At 39.1% G+C, this 25,397-nt stretch overlaps 2 protein-coding genes across 2 annotated transcripts in view; one reads left to right on the top strand and one right to left on the bottom strand.

Moving 5' to 3' along the window:
- Positions 1-25,397, top strand: part of gse1b (Gse1 coiled-coil protein b) — a 486,478-nt gene that overhangs the window by 285,336 nt on the left and 175,745 nt on the right. The window lies entirely within an intron of this gene.
- On the bottom strand, positions 379-25,397 carry emc8 (ER membrane protein complex subunit 8). The gene is made up of 5 exons (XM_079874245.1): positions 24,917-25,397; positions 10,453-10,529; positions 10,262-10,331; positions 10,093-10,187; positions 379-1,760 (listed from the first exon to the last, which is right to left on the bottom strand). Exons 1-5 carry the CDS (start codon positions 25,121-25,123, stop codon positions 1,601-1,603), a joined length of 609 nt encoding a protein of 202 aa, XP_079730371.1. The 5' UTR covers positions 25,124-25,397; the 3' UTR covers positions 379-1,600.

Raw genomic sequence — 25,397 nt, 5'->3', positions numbered from 1 at the left:
CGTCGTCAGTTAGGAACCTGGGTGTGCTCTTTGATACCAATCTTTCATTTGAAAGTCACGTGTTTAGCATCTGTAAAACCGCATTCTTTCATCTTAAAAATATGTCTAAATTACGTCATATGCTCTCAATGAAAAATGCAGAACAATTAGTCCATGCGTTCATGACATCAAGGCTAGATTGATGTAATGCTAATGGGTGGTTGCACTGCACGCTTAATAAACAAACTACAGCTGGTCCAAAATGCAGCAGCTCGAGTTCTTACCAGAACCAGTAAGTATGACCATATTAGCCCGGTTCTGTCAACACTACATTGGCTTCCTATTAAACATTGTATAAATTTTAAAATATTGCTGATCACTTACAAAGCACTAAATGGTTTGGCTCCCCAGTACTTGAGCGAGCTCTTAATGCTTTATTCTATTAGGCAGTAGGCACAGGCAGCAACATGAAACTGGTTGCCAAAGGTCTCTGCAGCCGTTACTGCATTTTCAAATATACTGGAGAGAACTTCAGAATTACGAGCACCACCACAACCATGGCTTCGCCCTCTTTATCGTCAGAAGAGCTTTAGAGGCTGGACTCGAATTATAAGACGAAGAGAAGAGGAAATTCAAAGGTGGGTTTATGTTTAACCAAATAAATGTATGAACCCAGACAGCAACATAGTGTTGGCCCAGATCTGGTACACGTGGATTCCACACTTATCAGATCTGGGCCGACACTATGTTGCTGTCTGGGAAGTGTTACAGCTACTCAGCATGACAATAGCGAGTGTAAATTGTGTAATTAGGTACTGTGAAATTAGCCGTCTACAAATATATTTTTAAAAGCAATTGAGTTTCTGTGTCATAAGTACACATTTAATAGGTAATTATTGTAAATGAATGCCTAACCAGAGGTGCCACTTTACATTAGTCCAAAATACTGTATGCAGTTCATGAACAACGTGATACTTTAAAAATTTAATTGATAACAGGCTAGCGAATTAGTAGTAATAGTTTAAAGACTCTATAGACAGCTGAACTCAGAGAGATACAATTTTCAGTCATCGAGATCTCATACCTAAAGTCTATTACTTTTGTGTACTGCACAACTTAGAGACAAAAATATTTATTCTTTCACCACTAACAAATTATTATTGGTCTGTTGCAATCAAAAGCAATCTCTTGTGGAAAATATATTCATCTCTACACTAAAGTAAAACATATTCATTTGAACAGTTTAAGTAGTTAAGAAAAGCAACCAACAATAACTAATTTAAACTAAAGCTTCGTCCCAAAACAGGGGAACAAAATGACCATATTTAGCGATGTTAAATATTAAATATGATGGACTTGTCCAGTAGCATTCACATGAATCTTACATTATACAAACTACTGCATGAGAACAGGTAAAAAACATCTCTGACATTGGACTCTTAAGAGTCACCTCAGTGTTTTCTAACATGAGGATGCAGCACTTAGAATGTTCCATTCAGGCTTTTGTAAATCTTTCTGCTCAGTGAGAGAGGGCATGTCACTAACAGTACTGAATACAGTTTAGACATGCATCCCATTTAAGCATCGATGGTTGGGTTAGGTGGACAGGACCTGGATGGCTTCAGCATAGATGCAAGACAGATTTGTTGATCTCAGGGTTGGTCCAGTCATTTCGTAGGTCATCCAGATGGTTGTCAAAGTCTACAAGACTCTCGTATGATTTGTTTTCTAGAAGAGCCGCTGTGATCTTCTGCGCCTCAAGCCAATCCTCAAAGCAGTCACTGCAATTTAAAGAAAGTTATACAAATCATTATTTTGTCATACATTATTTGTCATACATTATTTTGTCCCATTAGCTTTCTGTACGTGCAATATTTATTCCTGTCACTAGGGGCGCTCTAGCCACAAATACCTGGTTGCATAAAAAGGATAAGAAAAGTAGTATGAGGTAGGAAGGATGTGTTAACCACATGGAGAAGCTTTCTCACTAATGCTGATTTGTGTTTTTGCCCTGATTTGCGGAACTTGAGGTTCCTAAACTCAAATAGGATTCAACGTGCAGGCATGAGGAGGCAACGCCACTATAGATAGGACCTTGACCAAAAAGGGATTAATTGTCTTCGTTTTGCCAACAACACCTTTGTCATCTATTGTTCATTTCACAAGCTACAGTTCGTTCACATTACCGACAGCCACTTGGAAACTTGGTTGCAGGCAGATGTGGCTTTATCAACATTGCACTTAAGTACTGTTTCATCTTGCTCCTACTACTCTTAAGACTATAAAAGTCTATAAAAGTCTAATTGATGTTAATTGAAAGTCTAATTGAACTATTTGATGTTTCCCTTGCAACTAAATGACTATGTACGTTGTATGTTTACTGACTGTATGGTGATTTAGGGTGTAATACACATGGCTCATTGAAACGTGAAAGTCTCTGGTCCCTTTATGTTATCTTTATGTAGCATCAAAAGCGTTTTTAAAAGGAAGTGTTACAACGTGATGTCACAACCTTAAACAAGGGGAAAACACAGGTATTATGTGAAGCGTTATGGGTGTTATTATGTGAAGCGATCTGTCGTGCCACATTAAAGAGTTATAAAATTTACAAGAACTTGAAATCTAAGATGTAGTTTCATATCAAAAGTAACTAAGCACAAAACTTTTATTGCGATTACTGGATGGTAGGCATTGTACAAATGATGTTTAATGAAGTGTTGTTGGTGCACCAACTGAAAACAGTGTAACCGCATTAGCTCATATAATATATGAAGGGAATTTTAATAATTAATCAGGAATATGATTAATATATATCGCATATTACAGTTACATTAAATTATCGAAGCTGAAAATAGATTGATTGCATATATGAATGATCACCACAATCAGTTATGGTTCGTCATTAATATATCAATAGTCTTATTACAGATCGATTATATGAGATAACTTTTAATGGAATTAATTTAGTTATCGAACGATCTGTTCATCGAGCAAACAGACCATACGACTTCTTTATCAACTCTCAAGGAAAGTTATCCTTTTATAGATCACGAAAAAGCCATTTTCCTGGCCACGAAAAACAACTTCTCTGTTCTATACAAAAACTAATTCAAATTTAGATTACTGAAATCGTAACGAATTGTAAAGTTTTGTAGCTTGGATCAAACAAATCAGGGACTTTTCGTAATGTGAGCAGACAGACAGAATCAATCGAGGATATATTGGATTTTAATAAATGGAACTACGAGTATAAAAACACTACAATTTACAAGAGTATGCATACACAAAATACAGAACACGAAAGATACGAATAACGAGAGAGAGAGAGAGAGAGAGAGAGAGAGAGAGAGAGAGAGAGAGAGAGAGAGAGAGAGAGAGAGAGAGAGAGAGAGAGAGAGAGAGAATGAAAGAGGGAGCGTGAGAGAAAATGAGCGAGAGAAAGTGAAAGTGAAAGAAAATCTCAGTATGGCAAAATCACAGTCAAGTAACCTTTTGAAAGACAACAAGGAATCAAATCAAATCACCTTGAAAAAGGGAATAGACAACCTTAAGCAGCATTTAAATTTCGATACTTGCATGTGGCTTCGTTGTGACTGCGAAAGACAAGCGTGCGTGTGTCCGTTTGAGTTGGGCGCTCTGCTCGTGCTTCCGTAGGCGAACAGAGTTTGCGGGAAGTTCAAGGTCTTTTGAAAGCGAAGTTACTAAAGAAATAATTCAGGCTAAGTTCATTTTCCCTTGTAGGTGGAAATGAACAAAGGAGAATATGAAAAACAAAGGCAAAAGACTAAAAGAAAAGAAAAGAAAAACAGAGAAACTCCTTAAGAGTTGTAGAGCCGGAAAATCTCTCACTGGCAAATGCAAGGTGTGTCTTCTGGATCGATCTTTTATGGAAAAGATGGGTTCACACTTCTGGTTGCGCGAGCAACCAATGAATGTCCAAAGATCTGAAGCGGGAAAAGTTCCTTTGTCTCTTGGGAGACACCCACTCGAAGAAGTTATGGTGTTGTCAGAATTTGAGCCTTCCAACTCTAGAAAGATGATTCATATAGTAATAATCATATCATTGTGATCTATTATCGAGATTCAACTCCGTTAGGTCTCAAGATTTAGAATGATATCAAACACGTCATATGAAAAATTATAGGAATACGAACTACATAAGATATGCATATTAGAAGCATTTTAAAGTTTGATTAACACACAATAAAATTGTAGATACCCCAATATGACATGGGCATATAAAATGCAACACAGAAAAAATATCATATACATTTGGTAATGTCTTAATATGATGAGTTTAAAGAAACATTTGTGTGTGTGTGTGTGTGTGTGTGTGTGTGTGTGTGTGTGTGTGTGTGTGTGTGTGTGTGTGTGTGTGTGTGTGTGTGTGTGTGTGTGTGTGTGTGTGTGTGTGTGTGTGTGTGTGTGTGTGTAAGTAATGTCACGTAGCAGGAGAAAGTCCTTATCTCTTCGGTGCATCTCTTTGAGGCTTGCGTAGCTAGGAGAAGATGCTGTGTCGTGTTGTTCTGGTAATACTCCAAGGTGCAATAAAGTGTCGGGAGAGACCATCTATTGCAGACTAGCTGGAGCCTAACGCATGATTTGTATTTGGGAGTTCAGAGGCTAGAGCTTAGATTTTAAGAAGGAATGTGCATTTGTGTTCAGATTCAACGAGCCATGATTCATTAATTCAGAACTAATGAATGAATGATCTGCTCATATGCTACAACAGCAAAGACAAGATCTTGATTCATCAAAAAACAAGAAATTGATATTGTCAACTCAGACCTAGTGCCACACAGGCAAAATCACTGCTTTGTTACTTTTGATATGAAACTACGTCTTAAAGGACAATTCCGGTATTTAACACTTTGAGTCTATTTTATAGTTTGTTTTGGATGAACAAGAGTGGTGGACAAAGAAATTTTGTCAATGGTTCCTGTCGCGACTTTTTGACTATTTTAGAATTGCCCATGACCGCATTTGAATGGGAGTCAATGGCCATGCACAAACATGTCCTTAAAACAACCCTTAACGTTCGTTTTCAAAACTGTGCAACTCACCGAGTGGTTAGTGGTGTTCGTTGATGTTCCAAAACAAGTAGCGTAGCGAAATACAGTTTCTGTCGTGTTTTATTTGGCATTTTGTAAAATCCATTGATTTCCATTGGAGGACTAATTGCTCGTTGATATTACTGTGCTAACGGAAACGGAAAGGGGTCTGTTTACATTTGATTGTAGTCTTTTAGGTCTTTTCGCTCGGTTTCCTGTCTCTCAGAAGCTATGCTCGCCTCAACGCTGAAATCCTACGAATTCCTGATAAGAATTAAACTAGTAAAAACTATAATAATTCTTGAAAAAAAAAAAAAAGCTATGCTCGCCTCAGAAGGCTAGCGTGAGCAGAGCAACGGAAGTTGCGGAAGTTTATACGCGGTTGTGAGGTATCTGAAAAAATAGTTCCACTATAGAAAAATAAACGGATTGAAATCATACATTGCGCCGATATATTTGTTTTTAATCATCAACGAACACCACTAACCACTCGGTGAGTAGCACAGTTTTGAAAACGAACGTTAAGGGTTGTTTTAAGGACATGTTTGTGCATGGCCATTGACTCCCATTCAAATGCGGTCATGGGCAATTCTAAAATAGTCAAAAAGTCGCGACAGGAACCATTGACAACATTTCTTTGTCCACCACTCTTGTTCATCCAAAACAAACTACAAAATAGACTCAAAGTGTTAAATACCGGAATTGTCCTTTAGTTTAAGTTCTGTCAATTTTATAACTCTTTAATGTGGCACAAGAGATCGCTTCACATAACACCCATAACGCTTCACATAATACTCACCCACACATATACGTGCATTAATAAAGTTCATTACTACTGACTATTTTGTCAAAACAAAAAGCGATGCTGTATGTTTAACTGCTAAAAAAACAGCAATGTGTAAGTTCCTGCTAAGACAGAACATGAGATAAAACACTCCAGTAAAACGTCTCAGGTTACTCGCATAACCCATGTTCTCTGAATAGGGAACGAGACGCTGTGTAGCGATGACGCAAAGGGAAAGCCCTCAGGGCAGTGCCGATTGTCTGAACCCGTATAGAATCATGCCAATTCATTGAAATCTCTCAGTGAAGATCGCTGAAAAATGGCAGCTTTCTTCTAAAGTGTCGCGAAGAGGATTGACCACTCAGAAAATGTTCGTCGAGCTTGGAGGACTGAGAATCAAGAGGCTCGTCCGGCCATTCAATGCTAAGGTTCTCAGTAGCACGTGCTAAAATCCACAAGCTCGGTGTAGGCCGCAGACCCGAAATCCTCAGAATCAGACGCTGCGGTGAATAAAACATCCGCCAGTCCAAAGGAGACGACGTTGCGTGCCTCTGGACTAGGGCATAAATAGTCGTGAAGAAATTCCACAAGAGAATCAGCTCGGCGCGCGCACAGGCGAGAGAGAGTGAGAGAGGGAATAGAAGGCCTGCTCACTTTCTAACGCCTGGAGCTCGACGTCCGATCCCCAGGCCTTGGCTTCATGAAGGGCGTGGGCCTCGTCATTAACAGCAGCGCGGCGGGGGAGAGCGAACTGGATATCTTTATCAAAGCAGGCAGGCCTAGCACGGAGAGTTTTTAGTCCAGAATTCTCACAAGAATCTAGAATCTCCAAAGATAGCCTCGCGAGCATGTGCTATGCCAAGACATTTCACACACTTACCGTGCGGGTCGTCGCTTACAATGAAGCGAGAGCACGGAGGCTGGCAATGACGCAAATCCATAGTGCTTCACCGAGAGAAGAACGAAGTTCCACAGAGTGCGGTCGCTGAAGCACAAGACAGAATCCGAATTCCGAAGAAAGTGAACTAGTTCACAGGCCAGAAGAATCGCTTCTTCTGAAGAAAATCTGAGGAGCAGATGAATGAATTGGCATGATTCTATACGGGTTCAGACAATCGGCACCGCCCTGAGGGCGTTCCCACTGCGTCATCGCTATGTAGCGTCGAGTGAACCTATGAAAGAGAACTCGCTAATCTGGAGAGAAGATCTTAAAGAAAGAGCATATGACAATGCCTTGCCCAGACTTCTCTCCTCGCTTATCTATGAGCCCCCCTCTCCCTAAATCCAATTCTTTCACCCTGGCTCAAGTCACTAAAAAGTTCACTAAGAATGTCAATATAAAACCCATGATGTACCTTATGAAACTATTGTTTCATCCCTTTCATGTTTGGTATAATTTTAAATGTCTCAGTGCAATTGTTAAAATGCTCTTAATTTCACAGCAGTCACTATTATGTGAAACATTGAAAACTTCAAGATATCTAATAATCATGACTCATCTCCCCCGAAACCAGGTGCAGCCCTTTGGGGCACAGGAACAGGCCCAACATAATTCCCCAAAAAAGTTGTATGAACGTGACTATAACAAAAAGAATTCACTTTTTGTTATAAGCAAGCAGGGAGCGGCCTGCCTTAAAGGTAAATAGTTCACCCTGCATCCTCTATCTAAGATCAGAACTGAAGATTTTGTGTCCGTGAGCTCACGACTCAGCCGACGTGAGACTCTATACGACACAGAGTCCCTAATGAACGAATAATTGAAAGTATGGGATACCAGAATAATCAAATATCTAAATTAATACATAACCAATAGTTATGATTAGTTTCTAATTAGAAACACAATCTAAATTGAATAATCATTTGAAATTGGAGTCAGATTAAACACAGAGCAAGAATCAAAGTGAAATTAAATTCTAATTAAGAGAACTTCACAAAAGCTCTGAAAAGAGCAGCACGCATCATACCTTCACCCAAGCTTTTGGATTCTGTCGTTGGGATGACAGGTGGTCCTTACAAATATCTGGCTAGGGCACTTCCCATAATGTTTACACGTTAGGTCAGTAGGCGGAGAGTAGGCGTTTTTTGTGGCTGTCCAAATGCATTCGACCACATGAGTGTTTACACTACAAAAGCAATCCGGTTGAATGCATTTTCGACTATCTCTTGAAGTGGTCGAAAGTGGACAAGCTCAAAACATTTTAGACCCGTTTACACTGTATTTAGCATCGTCCACTTGTGATCCGATCGACCAAAAAGCATCATAATAACGGGTGTTGAAAAACAGGGCCTGAAATACTTGTTTGGCAATTCTCCAACTTTTCTTAGAAAAAAGAAAATTCACTTATCACAAAATAAAAACTTAAAGGTGCAGTAGATTTCTGAGAAATACAGTTGAAAGTGGATTAGACCAAGCAGATTAGACAAGCACACACTTGTAGCCAATCAGCAGTAGGGGGCATATACACACGTCATTGTTTGTCTAGAGCTGGTGTGCTGCTGGCAACTAACGATGTACTCTTGCTTGTATATTCTCTTGCACTTTTGTTCGACCTTGTCGTTCGTTTGTCATCTTGAATTTTATTTTTTTGTGAAGCATTATTTTGCTTTGCTTCAGCTACAGTAAAGAGAAAGTCACTCTTGTATTGCCTGTTTGTGCATTTTGGAGGCCGGAACAATGAAGGGAGGTGTTTGTTGATTTCCGGTTGATTTCAAATATCAGCACAATGTTTCTCAGAAATCGCTTACTGCACTTTAAAGTGAAGGCCTGTTTGTTTCAGAGACTTTGTCACAAGTCAATTATTTTTGAGTTTCTATATTACTTTTGCCATATTTTGACACTTAAACATAGCTTTGGTAATCCTGTTGTACCACTGTCCTCTTTTGCGCAAAAAATGTCAATTCTCTACCAAGTGGTGTCACCGTTGTCAGTATTAATTCTGAGAATGATTCAGTGGGCTATATAACACTTTTAATTGTCAAGAAATGACTAGGAACCCTAAGAAATAACTAGTTACACTAATATGTATTCTACGTAGAGTGTCATGTTCCACGTGTGTTTTTCTATTTTGTATTTTTCCCTTTTCCTCTTGTGCTTTTGTTTCTATTCTTTTCTATACATTATTCTTAGGTTGTGATCATTGGCTGTCCATCATATACGTGACGCCACGACATCACACATCAGAACTGACGCTCCACCAATCCGTGACATTATGCAGGTTTAAAAGGCCCCATTGACAAGGATTGATGAGATCAGCGCCAGATCTCATTCAACACCCGTGCCTTTGAGTTAAAATGTCAACTGAGTCATGATCACGACACGTTAATGTTTGTTTATGCAGTTTGTTTATTGTTGTTGCAGATGTATTATTGCACTGTTCTGAGAAAAAGCACTGTTTTAGCGCTAGATTACTCAAAACTCGTATATTGCAGGTGTGTGTGTGTGTGTGACTGATCCCTGTGTAACGCGGATAATCTGATTCAAATGCGGTGTGTTGTAGGTAGTAACCACTTAGCATGACTTGACATTTGACTTGAGTTTTGTTTTTGTTTCTTGGATTTATAAAGGCCAACAATCAGTAAAATACAAATTCATCTTCAAAAACAACGTTAGATAGCATTGTTTTTGTTAGTTAGTTTTAGAGTGATTGCCATCCACTGTATCTTTTCTGTTTTAGTCAGCGTAGTTTAAAGTGTCGTATACGCTAAAGATTTCAGGTTTTTCTTTTGGTAGGTAGTTTTAGAGGTTTTGGTTAAATTGTAATGGGTATTCTGTTTTGATTATTTAATTGATTTGGCGACGCTCTTGTTTTCTTGGATTTCGGTTTACTTGTCTTCCTTTTATATTTATAATCTGTTTTGTAAACTCATTGCACCTTTTCAATTAAAACGTACTTAACATTATTTTTTCTGCATCTTGGTTGTTTCTGCTACTCGCACACATGGCAACAGTTGTATCTCACTTAAATGTTGCACAATCATCCCGTTAACATCTTCAAGCACGTAACAAGAGTAATAGCTGAATTTGGTAACTTTCAGAGGGGGTATACTCATTTAGTACTGTATATGTTTGTTTGTTTTTTGGCAGATTGAAAACCAGGTCTCTACATAATTTCACTGTATAGAAACAATCATCTTAAATATTCTTTTTGTGTTCAACAGAAACAACAACAAATAATGTCACTGAGTTTGGGGAAAAAATTAGCCTGAGTAATTGATTACAGAATACACATTTTTGGGTGAAATATGATTTCAATCAGTTTCAAAATAAACTGTACTCACGTGCTTGGCTCTCTGCACTTCCACTTGCTGTCATGGTGATCATAGATGAAGAGAACAGGTACAAAACACTCCATACTGAATCTGCTGTTGTCCAACTAATGGTGGAAAACAATGTAGTTTTACTGTCTGGCAATCTGACTTGGTTGTAATATGTAATATGTAAAATTACCATGATCATTGCAGCCTCGCTGAAGTTTTCTGAGATTCTGGCAGCGACCTTCTCAGCGACCTGGTTTGGTCTGAAACAGTTGTAAAGATCACAGATGTAAACGATGAAAAATGTAAAGATGAAACAGATGTAAAGACACATACAGACAACATGTAAATCATGCAAAGCACATGAAGAAACCCACATTTTACCTGGCTTCCTTTATACGCTCATTTGCTTGATAATAGCCAGCAATGACATACTTGTTCTCTTTACACCATGTATCAATCTGAGGAAAGAAAGACATTAGATCTTTTAAGTATTAAGTTAATCTGAATTATACTAATTACAGGGACAGTCATCTTGCCCTGCTAAAAAGATCAGTGGTTTATGTTGACCAACAAAGATGTGGGAGCCTCATCACACCAACACAACATACGCTGGTGACAAGCTTCTTGAAGTGCTGTGGTGCACTTTTTAAAGCCTTGTTTATACTTTCACCTGGCTCCGCATTGCGAGCCTCCACTGACTGCACGTGCACCTCCCCAAACAGACGAGGACAAGCTCGCCATTGTACAATTCTTTTAAACAACAGGGTGACTGAGTAATTGTCCTTTAAACCATCAGGAAGCAGCGGAGCAGTGGCGGCTTGTCCATAGGGGGCGCTGGGGCGCCGCCCCCATCAACATTTCAGAAATTAACATGTGTAAAAACATTATATTAAAATGAAATAAAAAAATAATAATAATAGTTTACTCATGTGCCGGCTGGTAGTAAGAGCCTCAGAATTTAATAAAAACTGTCTTTAATCGATTAACTATTTACTATGTTTTTCAATACGTTTCATGGGCAGGGACGCCGGACACATGGGTGTTTATGTGAGTACACAAATTCTCGGGCAGCATGTGACCTGAAGCTGGTCTCTAATTGGTTTCTTAAAGATCCTCCTCGGGGCGCAAGTCGTTGCGTCCCTGGCCAATCATAATTGGATACATGTTATTTTATCCAATCTGATTGGTTCTCGTCACCTGTCATTCAACTGTACTACGCGGTGGGAAATAACCTTGCTTGCTACTAGGCTGATCACTTTTTATTACGCAATGGCAGCAGTTAATCGAAATTATGTTATTTATTTACAAAAAAAACCTCTCAAGACTTTCGCTTGAAGAAAAAAAAGATTAAGGATCTCGGACCGGAACAACCAGATTTACACATCCAGCAGCAGGCAAGTGACAGAGGACGAAGCATGGTAAGTGTGTGCGCCATGGTGATGCAGGATTGACTGACAGCAGATGAACTCTGACACGGTGGGCATCGCAGTACAACAGCCACGTTACAACAAACACATGCTAACTTACGAGACGTTGAAGAGAGACAGGAATATGATGGCAGACATCGCAAACATATGTTTCAATGTGCAGTTTATTTACATATAACGTTAGACGTCGTCTTTTTGTCTGGTAGGCTACTAATAATCTTCACTAAGTTAGCTAAACACTAAGTTAGCATGAGTTTTATTTATTTAATATTTATTTGACAGGGACAAATGCATAGAACATTGCTTTATAAAGAATACAAAGTAGATGCCATGCAATTCATAAAGCTTTTCTGCTGAAGGAAGCATGAAGTGCAGAATGTCCTGGAAGTCCAGAGTCAACGCAGCCGTCTACCAGGACATTTAGAGCACTTCATGCTTCCTTCAGCAGAAAAGCTTTATGAAGATGAAGATGATTTTCCAGCAGGATTTTCACCTGCCCACACTGCCAAAATAACCAAAACTTGGTTCAATGACCATGGGATTACTGTGTAACTACTGCAGTGTGATTTCATGTAATATTCTAATTTTCAAAAAAAAATATTTCGTGGGTTCCATAAGCTGTAAGCCATAATCATCAAAATGATAACAAATCAAGGCTTAAAATATCTCACTTTGCAAGCAATGAGCCTTTTTTATAAAATTAGTTTCACATTTTAAGTTGAATTCCTAAAATAATTTAACTTTTCCATGATATTCTAATTTTTGGAAAGGGTCTGTAGCCTATATAAAGGAGAGCAACATTATGTTCAAGTAGGAAACATGCTTTTTGTTACTACTTTGTTGGTCTGAAATGTAAATAAAAAGAGATCAAAATTGCTTTTTTGTTTCTGCTTTGTATTTTAAAATCTTAAAATCAATCCTGAATTTTACAGGGAGCCAATGGAGAGCCAACAAAACGGGAGTGATATGAGACCTTCTGGGGGCACCAGTCAGAAGTCTAGCAGCAGAATTATGAACCATTTGCAGTTTGTTCAGAGCTGACTTATTCAAGAAGGTAACAGAGTTGCAATAATCAAGTCTAGTTGATATAAAAGCATGAATAATAATTTCCAGATCCTTCTTTGACAAAATTTTGCGTATTTTAGAGATATTCCTAAGGTGATAAAAGCAGTTTCGGACAAGCTGTTTTGAGTGTCTCTCCATAGACATGGCCTGGTCAAACACAACCCCCAGGTTTCTGAGGCTGGATTTGACAGAGGAGCCAAGAGAGCCAAGGTGCTGTTTGATCAGCGGGATCTTGTGGTCTGGAGCAAAGATCAGTGTTTCAGTCTTACTTGCATTTATCTGCAAAAAGTTAGTGGCCAGCCAGTCTTTGATGGAAGACACACACTCTAAGAACAGTGACAAACGATGGAACTCAGCATCATTGAAAGAACAGTACAACTGGACATCGTCGGCATAGAGATGATACGATACATGGCCAGTGTCCGCTGCCATCATCACATCATTAGAGAAAAGAAGCTATTACCAGCAAGCATCACATCACTAGTGAAAGAAGCTATTACCAGCAAGATGCTGGTACAGACATGCCTACTTGGCAAGAGTCGCCTCGAACTCGTGCATCTTCAGAAGCAGAGCAGCACAAAGTTACAGAAAATGCCATGCACAACACCACGCGAAATGGGGTCTCATGCACTCAATGTGCATGACCACCAACACTGCGATGAGGTCATTTTTGCCATGTGTGCACCATTGAACTTGTGCAGACGCAGGCGAGTATAAACCAGGCTTAAAGGTCAGGGCTATAGTGACCTGAAGGTTGCCAGTTTGAATCCCACAAACATTGAGCCAGGACTATCACCAACCATTGTGTCCTTGGTAATGAGCTCAAGACACTGAACTTTCTTTAATCACTAAGACATGTCACTGCTATCTTAAATCTACTGTGTCCTCCCTCCTCCCAAAACTTGAAAAATAAGGAACCATTTTTTTTTCATAACTAACCAGGGTCCAGGTCAGGAACCAGACAGACTGGCTTAACAGATCATCAACCAGGGTTGCTGCAAATTTTAGGCTTATTAAGTCCTGAAGAAATGAAAATTAATACCATATGCACACAAAGAACAAACTTACCCATTCACTGCTGTTTCAGCTGTCACACGGTAGAAATATCCAAACAAAAATATGTTATATATGAAATATGAAAGAAGTCGATCCATTTCTTTGTAGGAAACGTTTAAATGTAACTGAATTGTATTGTTATCATTGTAAATGTTCACTTTCATGGCCACGGAGGGGAATCAGAGATTTTGAGTCACATCAAAGTCCCTTTAAGGAAAGTCAATTCACTTGGCGGCCATCTTTGAAATGAGGCAGCTATTTCAGTCATGCAAGTGCAGCTCCTATCTCTTTGAATGGGAGAACATCAAATTCTCCAAAGCTGTTCACCAAGCTTATGATTAAAATATATATATATTTTTTTTCATATTTAAAAATCACCAATGAAATCTGACTACAACGGTCTACAAATTGATAAAACTGAAAAGAGATTTCAATACCCCACATTTAGATAGTGGCTCCCTGATGTCCGCAAATTATAGGCCTAGGTTTGTCGAAAAGTACCGACATCGGTACTTAAATTTAAAAAATATGATATACAAACATTTCCCTCTATCATTTTGAGTGCTGTTGAACACCTCTGATTGGCTATTGTGTCGACACGCTTAACATATATGTTTCTGATTGGCCACTGTGTTGATGTACTCAACATATATGTCTGTGATTGGCTACAATGATCAACGCTTCAAAAACATGTTGTCTTTGATGCTCTTCATTAAGTGCTTAGATACACACGGGAGCGTTTGAAATCGGCATCTATCAGCGGATATATTAGGGATCCGCTAACAGATGCCTGCTTTTAAACGCTCCGTGTGTATCTATGCAAGCGCTCGGTGAAGAGCGTCAAAGATGTCACTGTATTGTAGCCAATCACAGACATACATGTTGAGCACATCAAAACAATGGCCAATCAGAGGTGATTAAGAATCTGTTCAACAGCACTTAAAATGCTAGAGGGAAATACTGCTATCGTCATTTTTAAATTTCATTACCGACTTAGTACCGAAGTCTGTACTTTCGACAACTATATAGGCCTATACAGTAAGTGTAATAGCGAATTAAAAAGCGAGCACGCATTCAAGAGCAATTCCAAAAATTACAGAATTATGAAAATTATGAAGAAATTCATACAGGTTTGGAACAACTTGAGGGTGAGTAAATGATAACAGAATTTTCATTTGTGGGTGAACTATCCCTTTAAGTGGTTTCATGCAACGAGGCCCAGGGGTTTTAAATCTGTTAAATCTGGTCGTAGAGTAAGGAAAAGTGGGTCACACAACGTCACTTGGCTGCAGCTAAATTTACGTTTCAGTACATGCACGCACAAAAAGTTTAGCCTGGGGCTACCAGCATTACAAAAGAATGTTGCCGAACACCACGATGAGTTTAACAACTCTCACAGCGTGGATCACACTTCATATCCGAACCGGAGCGAGCGAGCGTGTGTCAAGATTTGATGGATATATTTCTCCTAATCTAATGCTCCAAGCATGAACCAGCACAGATTCAATCGTGTCTTCTTAAAATGAAATATATATGTGCAGATTGTGCACTATACAGTGGTATGTCTGATCATGAATGTGATAACATGATGGATTACAGAACTTTGTTGTCATGGGTTGATATTTTTTAAGGCTGCATTCATTTTTTTTTCACATTTTTAAAATTACATACTTCATTTTGAGATAAACCATAAGACAGAAAGTCATTTTAACAATAATGAGTCTATATTCCTATTTTTAAACAGTAGATTTAAATCAAATAATAATTAGGATATCATTTTGCTATTATCAAATTAAATATGAACTTGGGAATAGATGGGGATTTTCAGCTAGAATATTTTAAACAAACATTTTTTTGAGATGTGAACAGATATGTACAGGCTGCACATCACAGAAAACACTAAAAGCACTTTTACCAAAAAAGTATACCAAAAAGTGGAAATTGGTTATTTTTGCGTTTTTCTGAGCGATTTCGTTCTTCCGGGTTGAAAAGCAAAATCGATGCAACGTCATGGAATGCGAAGTATAAGCGTGCTTTCGGAGTGTGTGATTGGCTGCAGAGTGCAGACACGATTCTACTTCAGCAGTTTCTGAGAGCTTCTCTGCATTATTCATGAGAATTAACTATAACCCAATCATAGGCGCCGATACCGTGGGTGCTCCGGGGCTCGAGCACCCACGGAAAATACCGAGCACCCACGTGTGCCGGACTGCCAGTAGGCTACATTCATTTAAAATTAAACATAGCAGTTGGTGCTATGTGAAGCGTCTGTCACACTGTGATTGGTTATGTCGCTGTCAGTCGCCTGCTCCATATCCTTTCCACCAATCACAGCGTTTCTCGGATGAAAACGCCTCTTTAGTGACCCCGCTCTGTACGCAGAGACACGTTCCTCCTGAAGAATTAACCACAATGGTGAGTCAACAAATCAAATTTATACTGTGTGGACTTGTGTGACAGAGTCCTGCACTGGTTCGGGTACCCGACGGGTGACCCGCAAATTTTACTCAAACGGGTGCAGGTCGGGTCGGACACGGGGGAAACACGGGTCTAAACACGGGTTTAAAACAATCACGTGCAAACGTAAAAATATATGCACATTTTTAGGAACACATGTACAAAAATATGCCTGTATTTCAAGTTAATAAAATAATTTAAAATCCACATCAGTTTATTTGAGCCTTGAGCCCACGCCCTCCCAGGAGTCTCTATACCTACTTTCACTTTTAAAAAGTCATCATAACCGCGCGCGCGATCTGCTTGCAGTCGAGATGGATGCTGAGGAGTTGAAGAAAATAATAGCTAGTGAAAACTGAAGAAAACAATGTTGTGAAAGGCTTAGCTGATCGCGGTTACGTGTCAGTTAAACTTTTCATCTCCAATCCTGTCTGTATAGTGAGAAGTGGCGCTGTCCTGAGTTGAAAGATAGCCTACTTTACGGCTTTATTATCAAGTAAATAGGTGTGTGTAGTGTTCGTGTCGGCCGCTGTCCATTTCCTAATAAGGTTCTGAAATGCAAACATTTTTTGACTTTTTTTTTTTTTTAAAGGGTGTGCTCCCATGAGCACCCACGGAGGAAAACATAAATCGGCGCCTATGAACCCAATCACTGCGGCGTATTACGCATGAGATCGCATTGAGAGAGGTTTCTGTGCGGAGCGCCGTGATGAGTTTAACCCCGGATTTCCACCAACTGCGGAACGGCTGCGGATCGGCTCCGTGCTCCGTCATCCTTCAATACCCACCAGGTCCGGATTTGCTGCCGAATGTCTGCGGCCATGACTGACAGCTGAAGTCACGAGGACCCACGAGATCTCGTGAATTCACGTATGATCGCGCGATATAAGTGCTGAATTGCTGCGGAGCTCTCCGACATCCGGCAAAAATAGAAGCTCTGTGTATCTTCTCCGGAGGGCTGCGGATCGCCGGAGTCGGAACACAGCCGTTCCGCAGTCAGTGAAAATACCAAGCGTGCCGCACAAGCCCTGAAAAGTGAAGCCAAAACTTCTCGATCACCGCCGGTGACTGGTCCTAGAATAGGTCATAAGCCCCGCCTCCCCGTGTTATTAAACGGGACGTGGGACCAACTAAACAATTAAATTACACTTCAAATACCTTTTTTCCAAAGGTGGTTTCTTTCATTTGCTGTCGTTTTTATCACGCTGATGTAAGTTCAAGTGTCTGTTTCAAAAATAAGTTGGTTTTTAGTTATTTACGTGATGCGGTGGTGTAACGTCATGATGGACAGCTGTGATTGACAGGTTCTCGGAGCGAAGTAGTCACTGAAGCACCAACGGACATTTTTTTGGGGATCTTCGGAGGACTGAGGAGATTGTATTTACTTTATTTTATTTTAACAAGCTTCTTGTCGTACTGCAATCAATTTTTTAAAAAGTGTGCAGAATCCACTCTCCCTGAGTGCATTCGGCGAGAGTCATGATCATGAATGCAATAACATGATGGATTACGCCCGTTTCACACATACTCCGTTTGCAGTGCGTGTGCGGTGTGTGTTGTGGTGCAGGAGCAGCACGCGCTAGTGCTTTCACATATTCTGCGTTTGCAGTGCATAACTGATTCGCGGCTGTACCACAAACACATACTTACTATTTTTATTTCAAATCCAGAAGTTATGCAGCAACTTTTATTAAAAGATCTATAGTGTATCCCTGCAGTTTTCCACCAAAATAAAAGCTTGATGGTTTTATGACTGTAAATGAATAAATTAAAATGCAAATACTAATATTTAAATTTTACAGTACTATAAAATAAAATTATTATTAAACACTCGATTTCTGTCAATTACAGTACTTCTGGAAGAACAGATTTCCCCCCCTCATTTCTTTAAAACTGTTCTGCCATGTCAGTGTAAATCAGTTGAAGCAGCAGACTGAAATTCTCCTCATTATTTCACCATATCCATTAGGCTGCTATTTTAATGCTTATCATAATTATATTTTAATCATACTGACAAGGAAAATAAAAACTGCTCTCTCCTCAAAAGACAACTAAACTGACTATAGTCCCCGTTTTAACCCATCTAAGGTTAAAAATTTAATTGATGTTCAACAAATAAAAAACAGCTATAATACAGATGAGCAAATGCTAAAGCTTGGGTTGCTGAATATTCGATCACTTACTTCAAAAGCACTCATTGTTAATGATATGATTTCAGATAATAACCTAGATGTGCTGTGTTTGACAGAAACCTGGCTAAAACCAAACGATTACATTACTTTAAATGAATCAACCCCGCAAGATTACTGTTATAAACATGAACCTCGTCTGAAACGCAAAGGGGGAGGAGTTGCTGTAATTTATAGTAATAGTTTCAAAACCACTAAGAAATCAAGTTTCAAATATAATTCTTTTGAAGCATTGGTGCTTAATGTAAAAATATATAGTGTAAACGATAAAACACGTTTGAGATTTGTGCTGGCTACTGTATACAGGCCACCAGGGCACCATACAGACTTTATCAAAGAATTTGCGGACTTTCTATCAGAATTAATATTGACTGCAGATAAAGTACTAATTGTTGGTGATTTTAATATACACATCGATAATGAAAAAGATGCATTGGGATTGGCATTTAAAGACATTGTAAATTCAATTGGAGTTAGACAACACGTGTCAGGACCTACTCATCGTCGTAATCATACTCTAGATCTAATATTATCACATGGAATAGATGTTGATGGCGTTGAAATTCTGCAGCAGAGCGATGACATCTCAGATCATTATCTAGTCTCGTGTAATTTGCACTTAGCCAAGGCTGCAAAGCCGACTCCGTGTTTCAAATATGTTAGATCTATCACTTCTGCTACTAAAGATTGCTTTATTAATAATCTTCCTGATCAGTTTCATCATCTCAGCATCCCAGATAGCTTAGAAGAACTCGATATTGCAACAGAAACTTTTAACTCTCTCTTTTCCAGCACTTTAGACACAGTTGCTCCGTTGCGCTTAAAGAAGATTAAAGAAAATAGTCCAACGCCGTGGTACAACGAGCACACTCAGGCCCTTAAGAGAGCAGCCAGAAAAATGGAGCGCAACTGGAAGAAAACAAAACTAGAGGTATTTCGCATTTCATGGAAGGAGAGCTCAATTACTTACAGAGAGGCTTTAAAAGCTGCTAGATCTGCTTATTTTTCAACCCTATTAGAAGAAAATAAACATAATCCTAGGTATTTATTTGAAACGGTGGCTAAACTAACGAAAAATAAAGCTTCAAGCCCAGAAGTTTCCAAGCAACACAGCAGTAATGATTTTATGAACTTCTTCACTTATAAGATTGATAATATCAGGGACAAAATTATAACTATGCAACCGTCTACTACAGTATCACATCAGGCAGTGCATTATAGCCTCCCTGAGGAAAAATTCGATTCATTCATTGCTATAAAAGAGGGAGAATTTGCTAAATTCGTTAAATCATCTAAATCTACAACATGTATGTTAGACCCTATACCGACTAAGCTACTGAAAGAGATGCTTCCAGAGGTCCTAGATCCTCTTCTTAATATCATTAATTCATCTTTGTCTCTAGGATACTTACCAAAAAACTTTAAGCTGGCTATGATTAAACCGCTTGTTAAAAAAACGCAACTTGATCCTACAGAATTAGTCAATTATAGGCCGATCTCGAATCTACCTTTTCTGTCAAATATACTAGAAAAGGCAGTATCCTCACAACTGTGTTCCTTTCTTGAAAGAAATGATATCTGCGAGGATTTCCAGTCAGGATTTAGACCGTACCATAGTACCGAGACAGCTCTCGTTAGAGTCACAAATGATTTGCTCTTATCATCCGATCGTGGTTGTATCTCGCTATTAGTGTTACTCGATCTTAGTGCTGCATTTGACACCATTGACCACAACGTTCTTTTAAATAGATTAGAACATTATGTTGGCATTACGGGAAATGCACTAGCATGGTTTAAATCATACTTATCTGACCGTTATCAGTTTGTAGCAGTAAATGATGAGATGTCTCATCGATCACAAGTTCAGTATGGCGTACCACAAGGCTCAGTACTAGGAACGCTGCTGTTCACTCTGTACATGCTACCATTAGGAGATATCATTAGGAAACATGGAATTAGCTTTCACTGTTATGCTGACGATACTCAGCTGTATATTTCTTCAAAACCTAACGAAACTTATCAATTCATAAAATTAACGGAATGCATAGCAGATATAAAAAATTGGATGACTTGTAATTTCCTACTTCTAAATTCTGAAAAAACAGAGTTTCTAATTATTGGACAAAAAACTTCCTCACGTAATAACCTAGAATACTGTCTAACACTTGATGGCTGCTCTGTTAAGTCTTCGTCGTCGGTTAGGAACCTGGGTGTGCTCTTTGATACCAATCTTTCATTTGAAAGTCACGTGTCTAGTATCTGTAAAACTGCATTTTTCCATCTTAAAAATATATCTAAATTACGCCATATGCTCTCATTGACAAATGCGGAACAATTGGTTCATGCGTTCATGACCTCAAGGCTAGATTATTGTAATGCTCTACTGGGTGGTTGCCCTGCACGTTTAATAAACAAACTACAGCTGGTTCAAAACGCAGCAGCTCGAGTTCTTACCAGAACCAGGAAGTATGACCATATTAGCCCGGTTCTGTCAAAACTGCATTGGCTCCCTATTAAACATCGCATAAATTTTAAAATATTGCTGATTACTTACAAAGCACTAAATGGTTTAGCTCCGCAGTACTTGAGCGAGCTCTTAACGTATTATAGTCCTTCACATCTATTGCGATCTCAAAATTCCGGCCAGTTGATAATACCTAGAATATCAAAATCGACTGCTGGCGGTAGATCCTTCTCCTATTTAGCACCAAAACTTTGGAACAGTCTTCCTACCATTGTCCGGGAAGCAGACACACTCTGTCAGTTCAAAGCCAGATTAAAGACACATCTCTTTGACCTAGCATTCACATAATACATTATAGACTTCTATAATTTAATGTTAGGCTGCATAGATTAGGTCAGCCGGAACCGGGAACACTTCCCATAAATCCTGATGTACTCGTTACATCATGAGAAGAATGGCATCTACGCTAATTTTAGTGTCTGTGTTTATCCCGAGGTTTTCCTGCAGCCTGCCGGACCCGTGCCGTATCTAGATCTGACGAAGGACCTTCGCCTGGACCTGATGACAACGCAGTGCTGAAGTGCCAACTAGTCTCTCCCTATGGAGGATCCCTCTACCACTCTACAGATAAGGCGTTGTCGGGAAATTCGTTTCGCATTCCTACCCCAAAGCAACAAAATAAAATAAAATTCTTTATCAAAATTTACAAGGAAAGACAAGTACTTTGTTTAGGCTTGGCTTGTAGGGAATTCCAAACCTGCGTATTTTCAAATGCACATAACTATAGAACCCACTCTAAATGCGCATGTGAACGCCATCAGCGTTTCTCACAGGTTCGCGTTTAAAGTCTGTGTAGAGGGAATGGTGTCGTCTTAGCGGCCCCTAATTTAATAACAAATGATCGTTGCGACGGAAGCAAATCAATCAAAACTAACTTTAGATGGAAAATAACTTAACTCTGCTATAAAGCCAAAACAATCTCTGTTACCTTAAATTATACGCTTATCTCTGTGAAGCTGCTTTGAAACAATCTACGTTGTTAAAAGCGCTATATAAATGAAGATGACTTGACTTGACTTGACTATAGTCATTTCTTTTGAATATATTTTGTAGTATGTGTAAAACTGTTAATGATGATAGAAACTTTTTTTTACCCTTTAGGCTATTTTTTGTAATACATTTTGTTAAAGGTTGTATCAGCGATTTCAGGCCCAAACATAAATGATCACATTCATCTAATCTTTCCTAACGATCCGCTAGCTGCCCGCCCCATAAGCATGCTGTCAAAAACCGCGTCTCTGTAGGCAGCCTAGGCTCTGAAATCTGCACACAATAACAGTTGGTTTCACCAACACTCAAAACCAAAATAAATAGTGTTCCAACCAATCACCGACAGGGGCAGGTGTTGTGAGGTTTTCGCGTGCAGCCGTCATAGTCAGCCGTGCACGAGCGCAAAACCTCACAACACCTGCCCCTGTCGGTGATTGGTTGGAACACTATTTATTTTGGTTTTGAGTGTTGGTGAAACCAACTGTTATTGTGTGCAGATTTCAGAGCCTAGGCTGCCTACAGAGACGCGGTTTTTTGAGGGCATGCTTATGGGGCGTGCAGCTAGCGGATAGGAAAAGATAGCGGATAACGGATAGGAAAGATTAGATGAATGTGATCATTTATGTTTGGGCCTGAAATCGCTGATACAACCTTTAATAGGACCCCTTAATTAGGATGTAAAGTATAGAATGCAAACATCTGCTGGTGTTGGCCATTTATTTACAGTTCTTGAAAAAAAGACCTATTCATTTCTGTAGAGACTAGAGATAAAACATTTTTACAGTGGAAAAAGTTGCTCTTTTTTTTGTGAATTGGCAAATTAAAATCCATTTTTATCACTGCACAGCAGTACTTTATCAACATTTTTTCTTTGTGAATTGTACTTCATTGTTAGTTTTATTAAGCATGACATGTTCTTACACATGCTGTTTATATTATTTCCATATGTGATTTAACTGGTGAAATAAAGTCTGTATTGTGTAATAGTAACATATCATTCTCTTTTATTTGTAGATGTGTGTTGCATAACTATGGTCAAATGGTTAAACTTTGTGGTACATGGACCATTTTTAAAACCACGGTTCTACAGTTTTACTATAGTAAATTCATGGTTAATTTTGATATGATACTCCTGTAGTCAACAAGAAAGACTAAATCATCTGACAGACATGCCCATCGAGTGACATATACTGAGGGAATTAAAATGTTCTGGCATAAGGGACCGTGTCACGAAAAAGCCAGAGTCCAGATTAAAGCAAAGTATGCTGCATCTGAATATTTCTTCAGTTCACAAGGAGTATTGCTTCTCCATGTTTTTTATATCCTATACATTTTGAAATTCTGACAATCTAGAGTAACCTTTGTTTATTGAATTTGTTCCTGCAAAATTAACTAACAAAGTTACTTGAATTTGTAATTTTTTTGAATATGGAACAAATATATATCTATATAGTAGGCCTATGCATTTTTGTAGCAAAATGTAACGTACATTTTCGCACAGCTCTCTAGTATATTAACTTGGATATGAGTCGGAATATATAAGTAGGCTTTAAAGGTGCTCTAGGTAACTTTTTAACCTTAACTGAACAGCTTCGGAGTCAGTGGAATGGTTATATTACTTATTTCGGGTTGAATGGTGGTGGTTTCGCACCCCCCTGGTGCCCGAGAGCGGAAAAAACTCACTTGCAACTTTGGGACGCGGGTCGGTGTCAGGAAGTATCGCGTGATATCAGGTCTCGCGATGTAACGAATTGCTTGACGGCACTGCACACGTACACACCCCTATTCAAGCACCGGCGGGCTAGCTATAAGCAAAGGGCAATGATAGATTGAGTTATGGCTGAGGCTGAGCCTGTAAAAAAGCAGAAAGCTAGGAAATCTTTGTCGGAGGACCAACGAAAGAGGAAACGGGAGACTGACCGAGCAAGAAGTCAGACTCGAGTAAATATATCGGACCGGCTTTTTCAGAATGGTGAGAACTGAGAGAAACAGAAGCCTGCAAAACGGATGCTGATCCTGCTGTTGCACTTGTAAGTTAAGTATCTTTGGAATAAACTGTGTTTAATATTTAAATTTCAAGTAATTGCGACCTCAGGATGTTTGCTATTGTCTGTAAAGGTTTTTATTATGATCGCTGTCTGTTAGGGGCTTACTAGTACGCTAGATACTATAACTTTGATGTTAGCATTGTCATAGCAAACACGTTTGATTTCTGTAGTTGTTTGGCCGTTCCTCTGTCGGTTTTATTTGTGTAACTTACACTTTTATTTTATGTCACTAAGTCAACGCGTCTGATAGTAGGCAATATCAGACGCGCAAAATGTTGCACATATCATGATCGAGCTAGAAAAAACGTTCGGATGTTTTCTTAGACAAGCAAAGGTAAACCATCATTCTACCAGATGAACTTATAGACCTTGCTAATATAACTTTAGACAAATATTAGCCTCCGATATATATATATTTTTTATGCTCATGCCCATTCTCCCAAAAACAAACAAACAAACAAACACGAAAGCAGTAGTTCGCCTCGTTCATATCGTTCGTTCCCGGTAAAAATACTAGTATGCATGACAACACAATAAATAAAAAAATCGCCATCAGTTGGAAAGAAAGTATTGCTTTACTTGCCTCGGTAGACATAACTGGTTTTGAAATAGCCGGTTCCTCTGATCAGCTGGGTTGCTCGTGGCGAGGGGGGAGGGACAACAGTTCGTTTTTACGACAGAGTGTTTGAAAGCATTTACTACCAGACACTAGGGGGAGCTCGTAGAGAAAAAACACTCAGACTTGCATAGTGTCCCTTTAACTTTATTCGCATGCAGTTTACTCACGTAATGCTATGTATATTATCGCCCAGCTCTACGTAATGTAACGTTAGTATATTAATAAACATGAACATCAAGATAGTCTGTGTATTTTTCACAGGGTGTAACTTTACCGTGAAAATCTCTACAAAATTAAATTAATTCTACGACTTTATACGTGATATGTGGCCTGGAAAACTCAATATTACAAATTCATCGTTATTTCCATTGTGTGTGTGTGTGTGTGTGTGTGTGTGTGTGTGTGTGTGTGTAGCAACAGCAACCATGAATTTACCTCCAGAATTAAGATGAATAAAAAAATCATCTTACCAATGTGAGTGCCACCTCTAGCATGGGGGCTAACGCCAAAGCCCCGTGGAACAGAGGCACACAATCCACACACAATACTGAGTCTCTCGGGCTGTCCTTCTTTTTGTGTTTCTCGGCCACCAGCAGCCCGTTCACGGGGCAGTGAGGATATTTAGCAGCGTGCAGCAGCATCTTACAGTATGATTGAGTGGTCAGTTTTAAGGACATGTTTACAGAACTTACTGTAATCAAATGCCCTATTCTCTTATAATCGTGGTAAGTTACGTGGGAATGAACCAATTGGTGTAAACGGTGGATGCACTGTCTCTAAACTATAGCATCTGATAAAAGTCCCTTGAACACGCTATTCGCTAACTACACTTCAAACACCAACTCCATTCTAGATTTGACATGGACAGCTCAGCCTTCCTCCCTCGTAATCTGTTAGGACCCCAAGCGATTTCTTCTTCTTCTTCTTCTTCTTCTTCTTCTTCTTCTTCTT

Source organism: Squalius cephalus (genome assembly GCF_949319135.1).
Source record: "Squalius cephalus genome assembly, chromosome: 6".
Classification (NCBI taxonomy): domain Eukaryota; kingdom Metazoa; phylum Chordata; class Actinopteri; order Cypriniformes; family Leuciscidae; genus Squalius; species Squalius cephalus.
The sequence above is the reverse complement of the archived record's forward strand: the minus strand, read 5'-3'. Positions and strand labels throughout refer to the sequence as shown.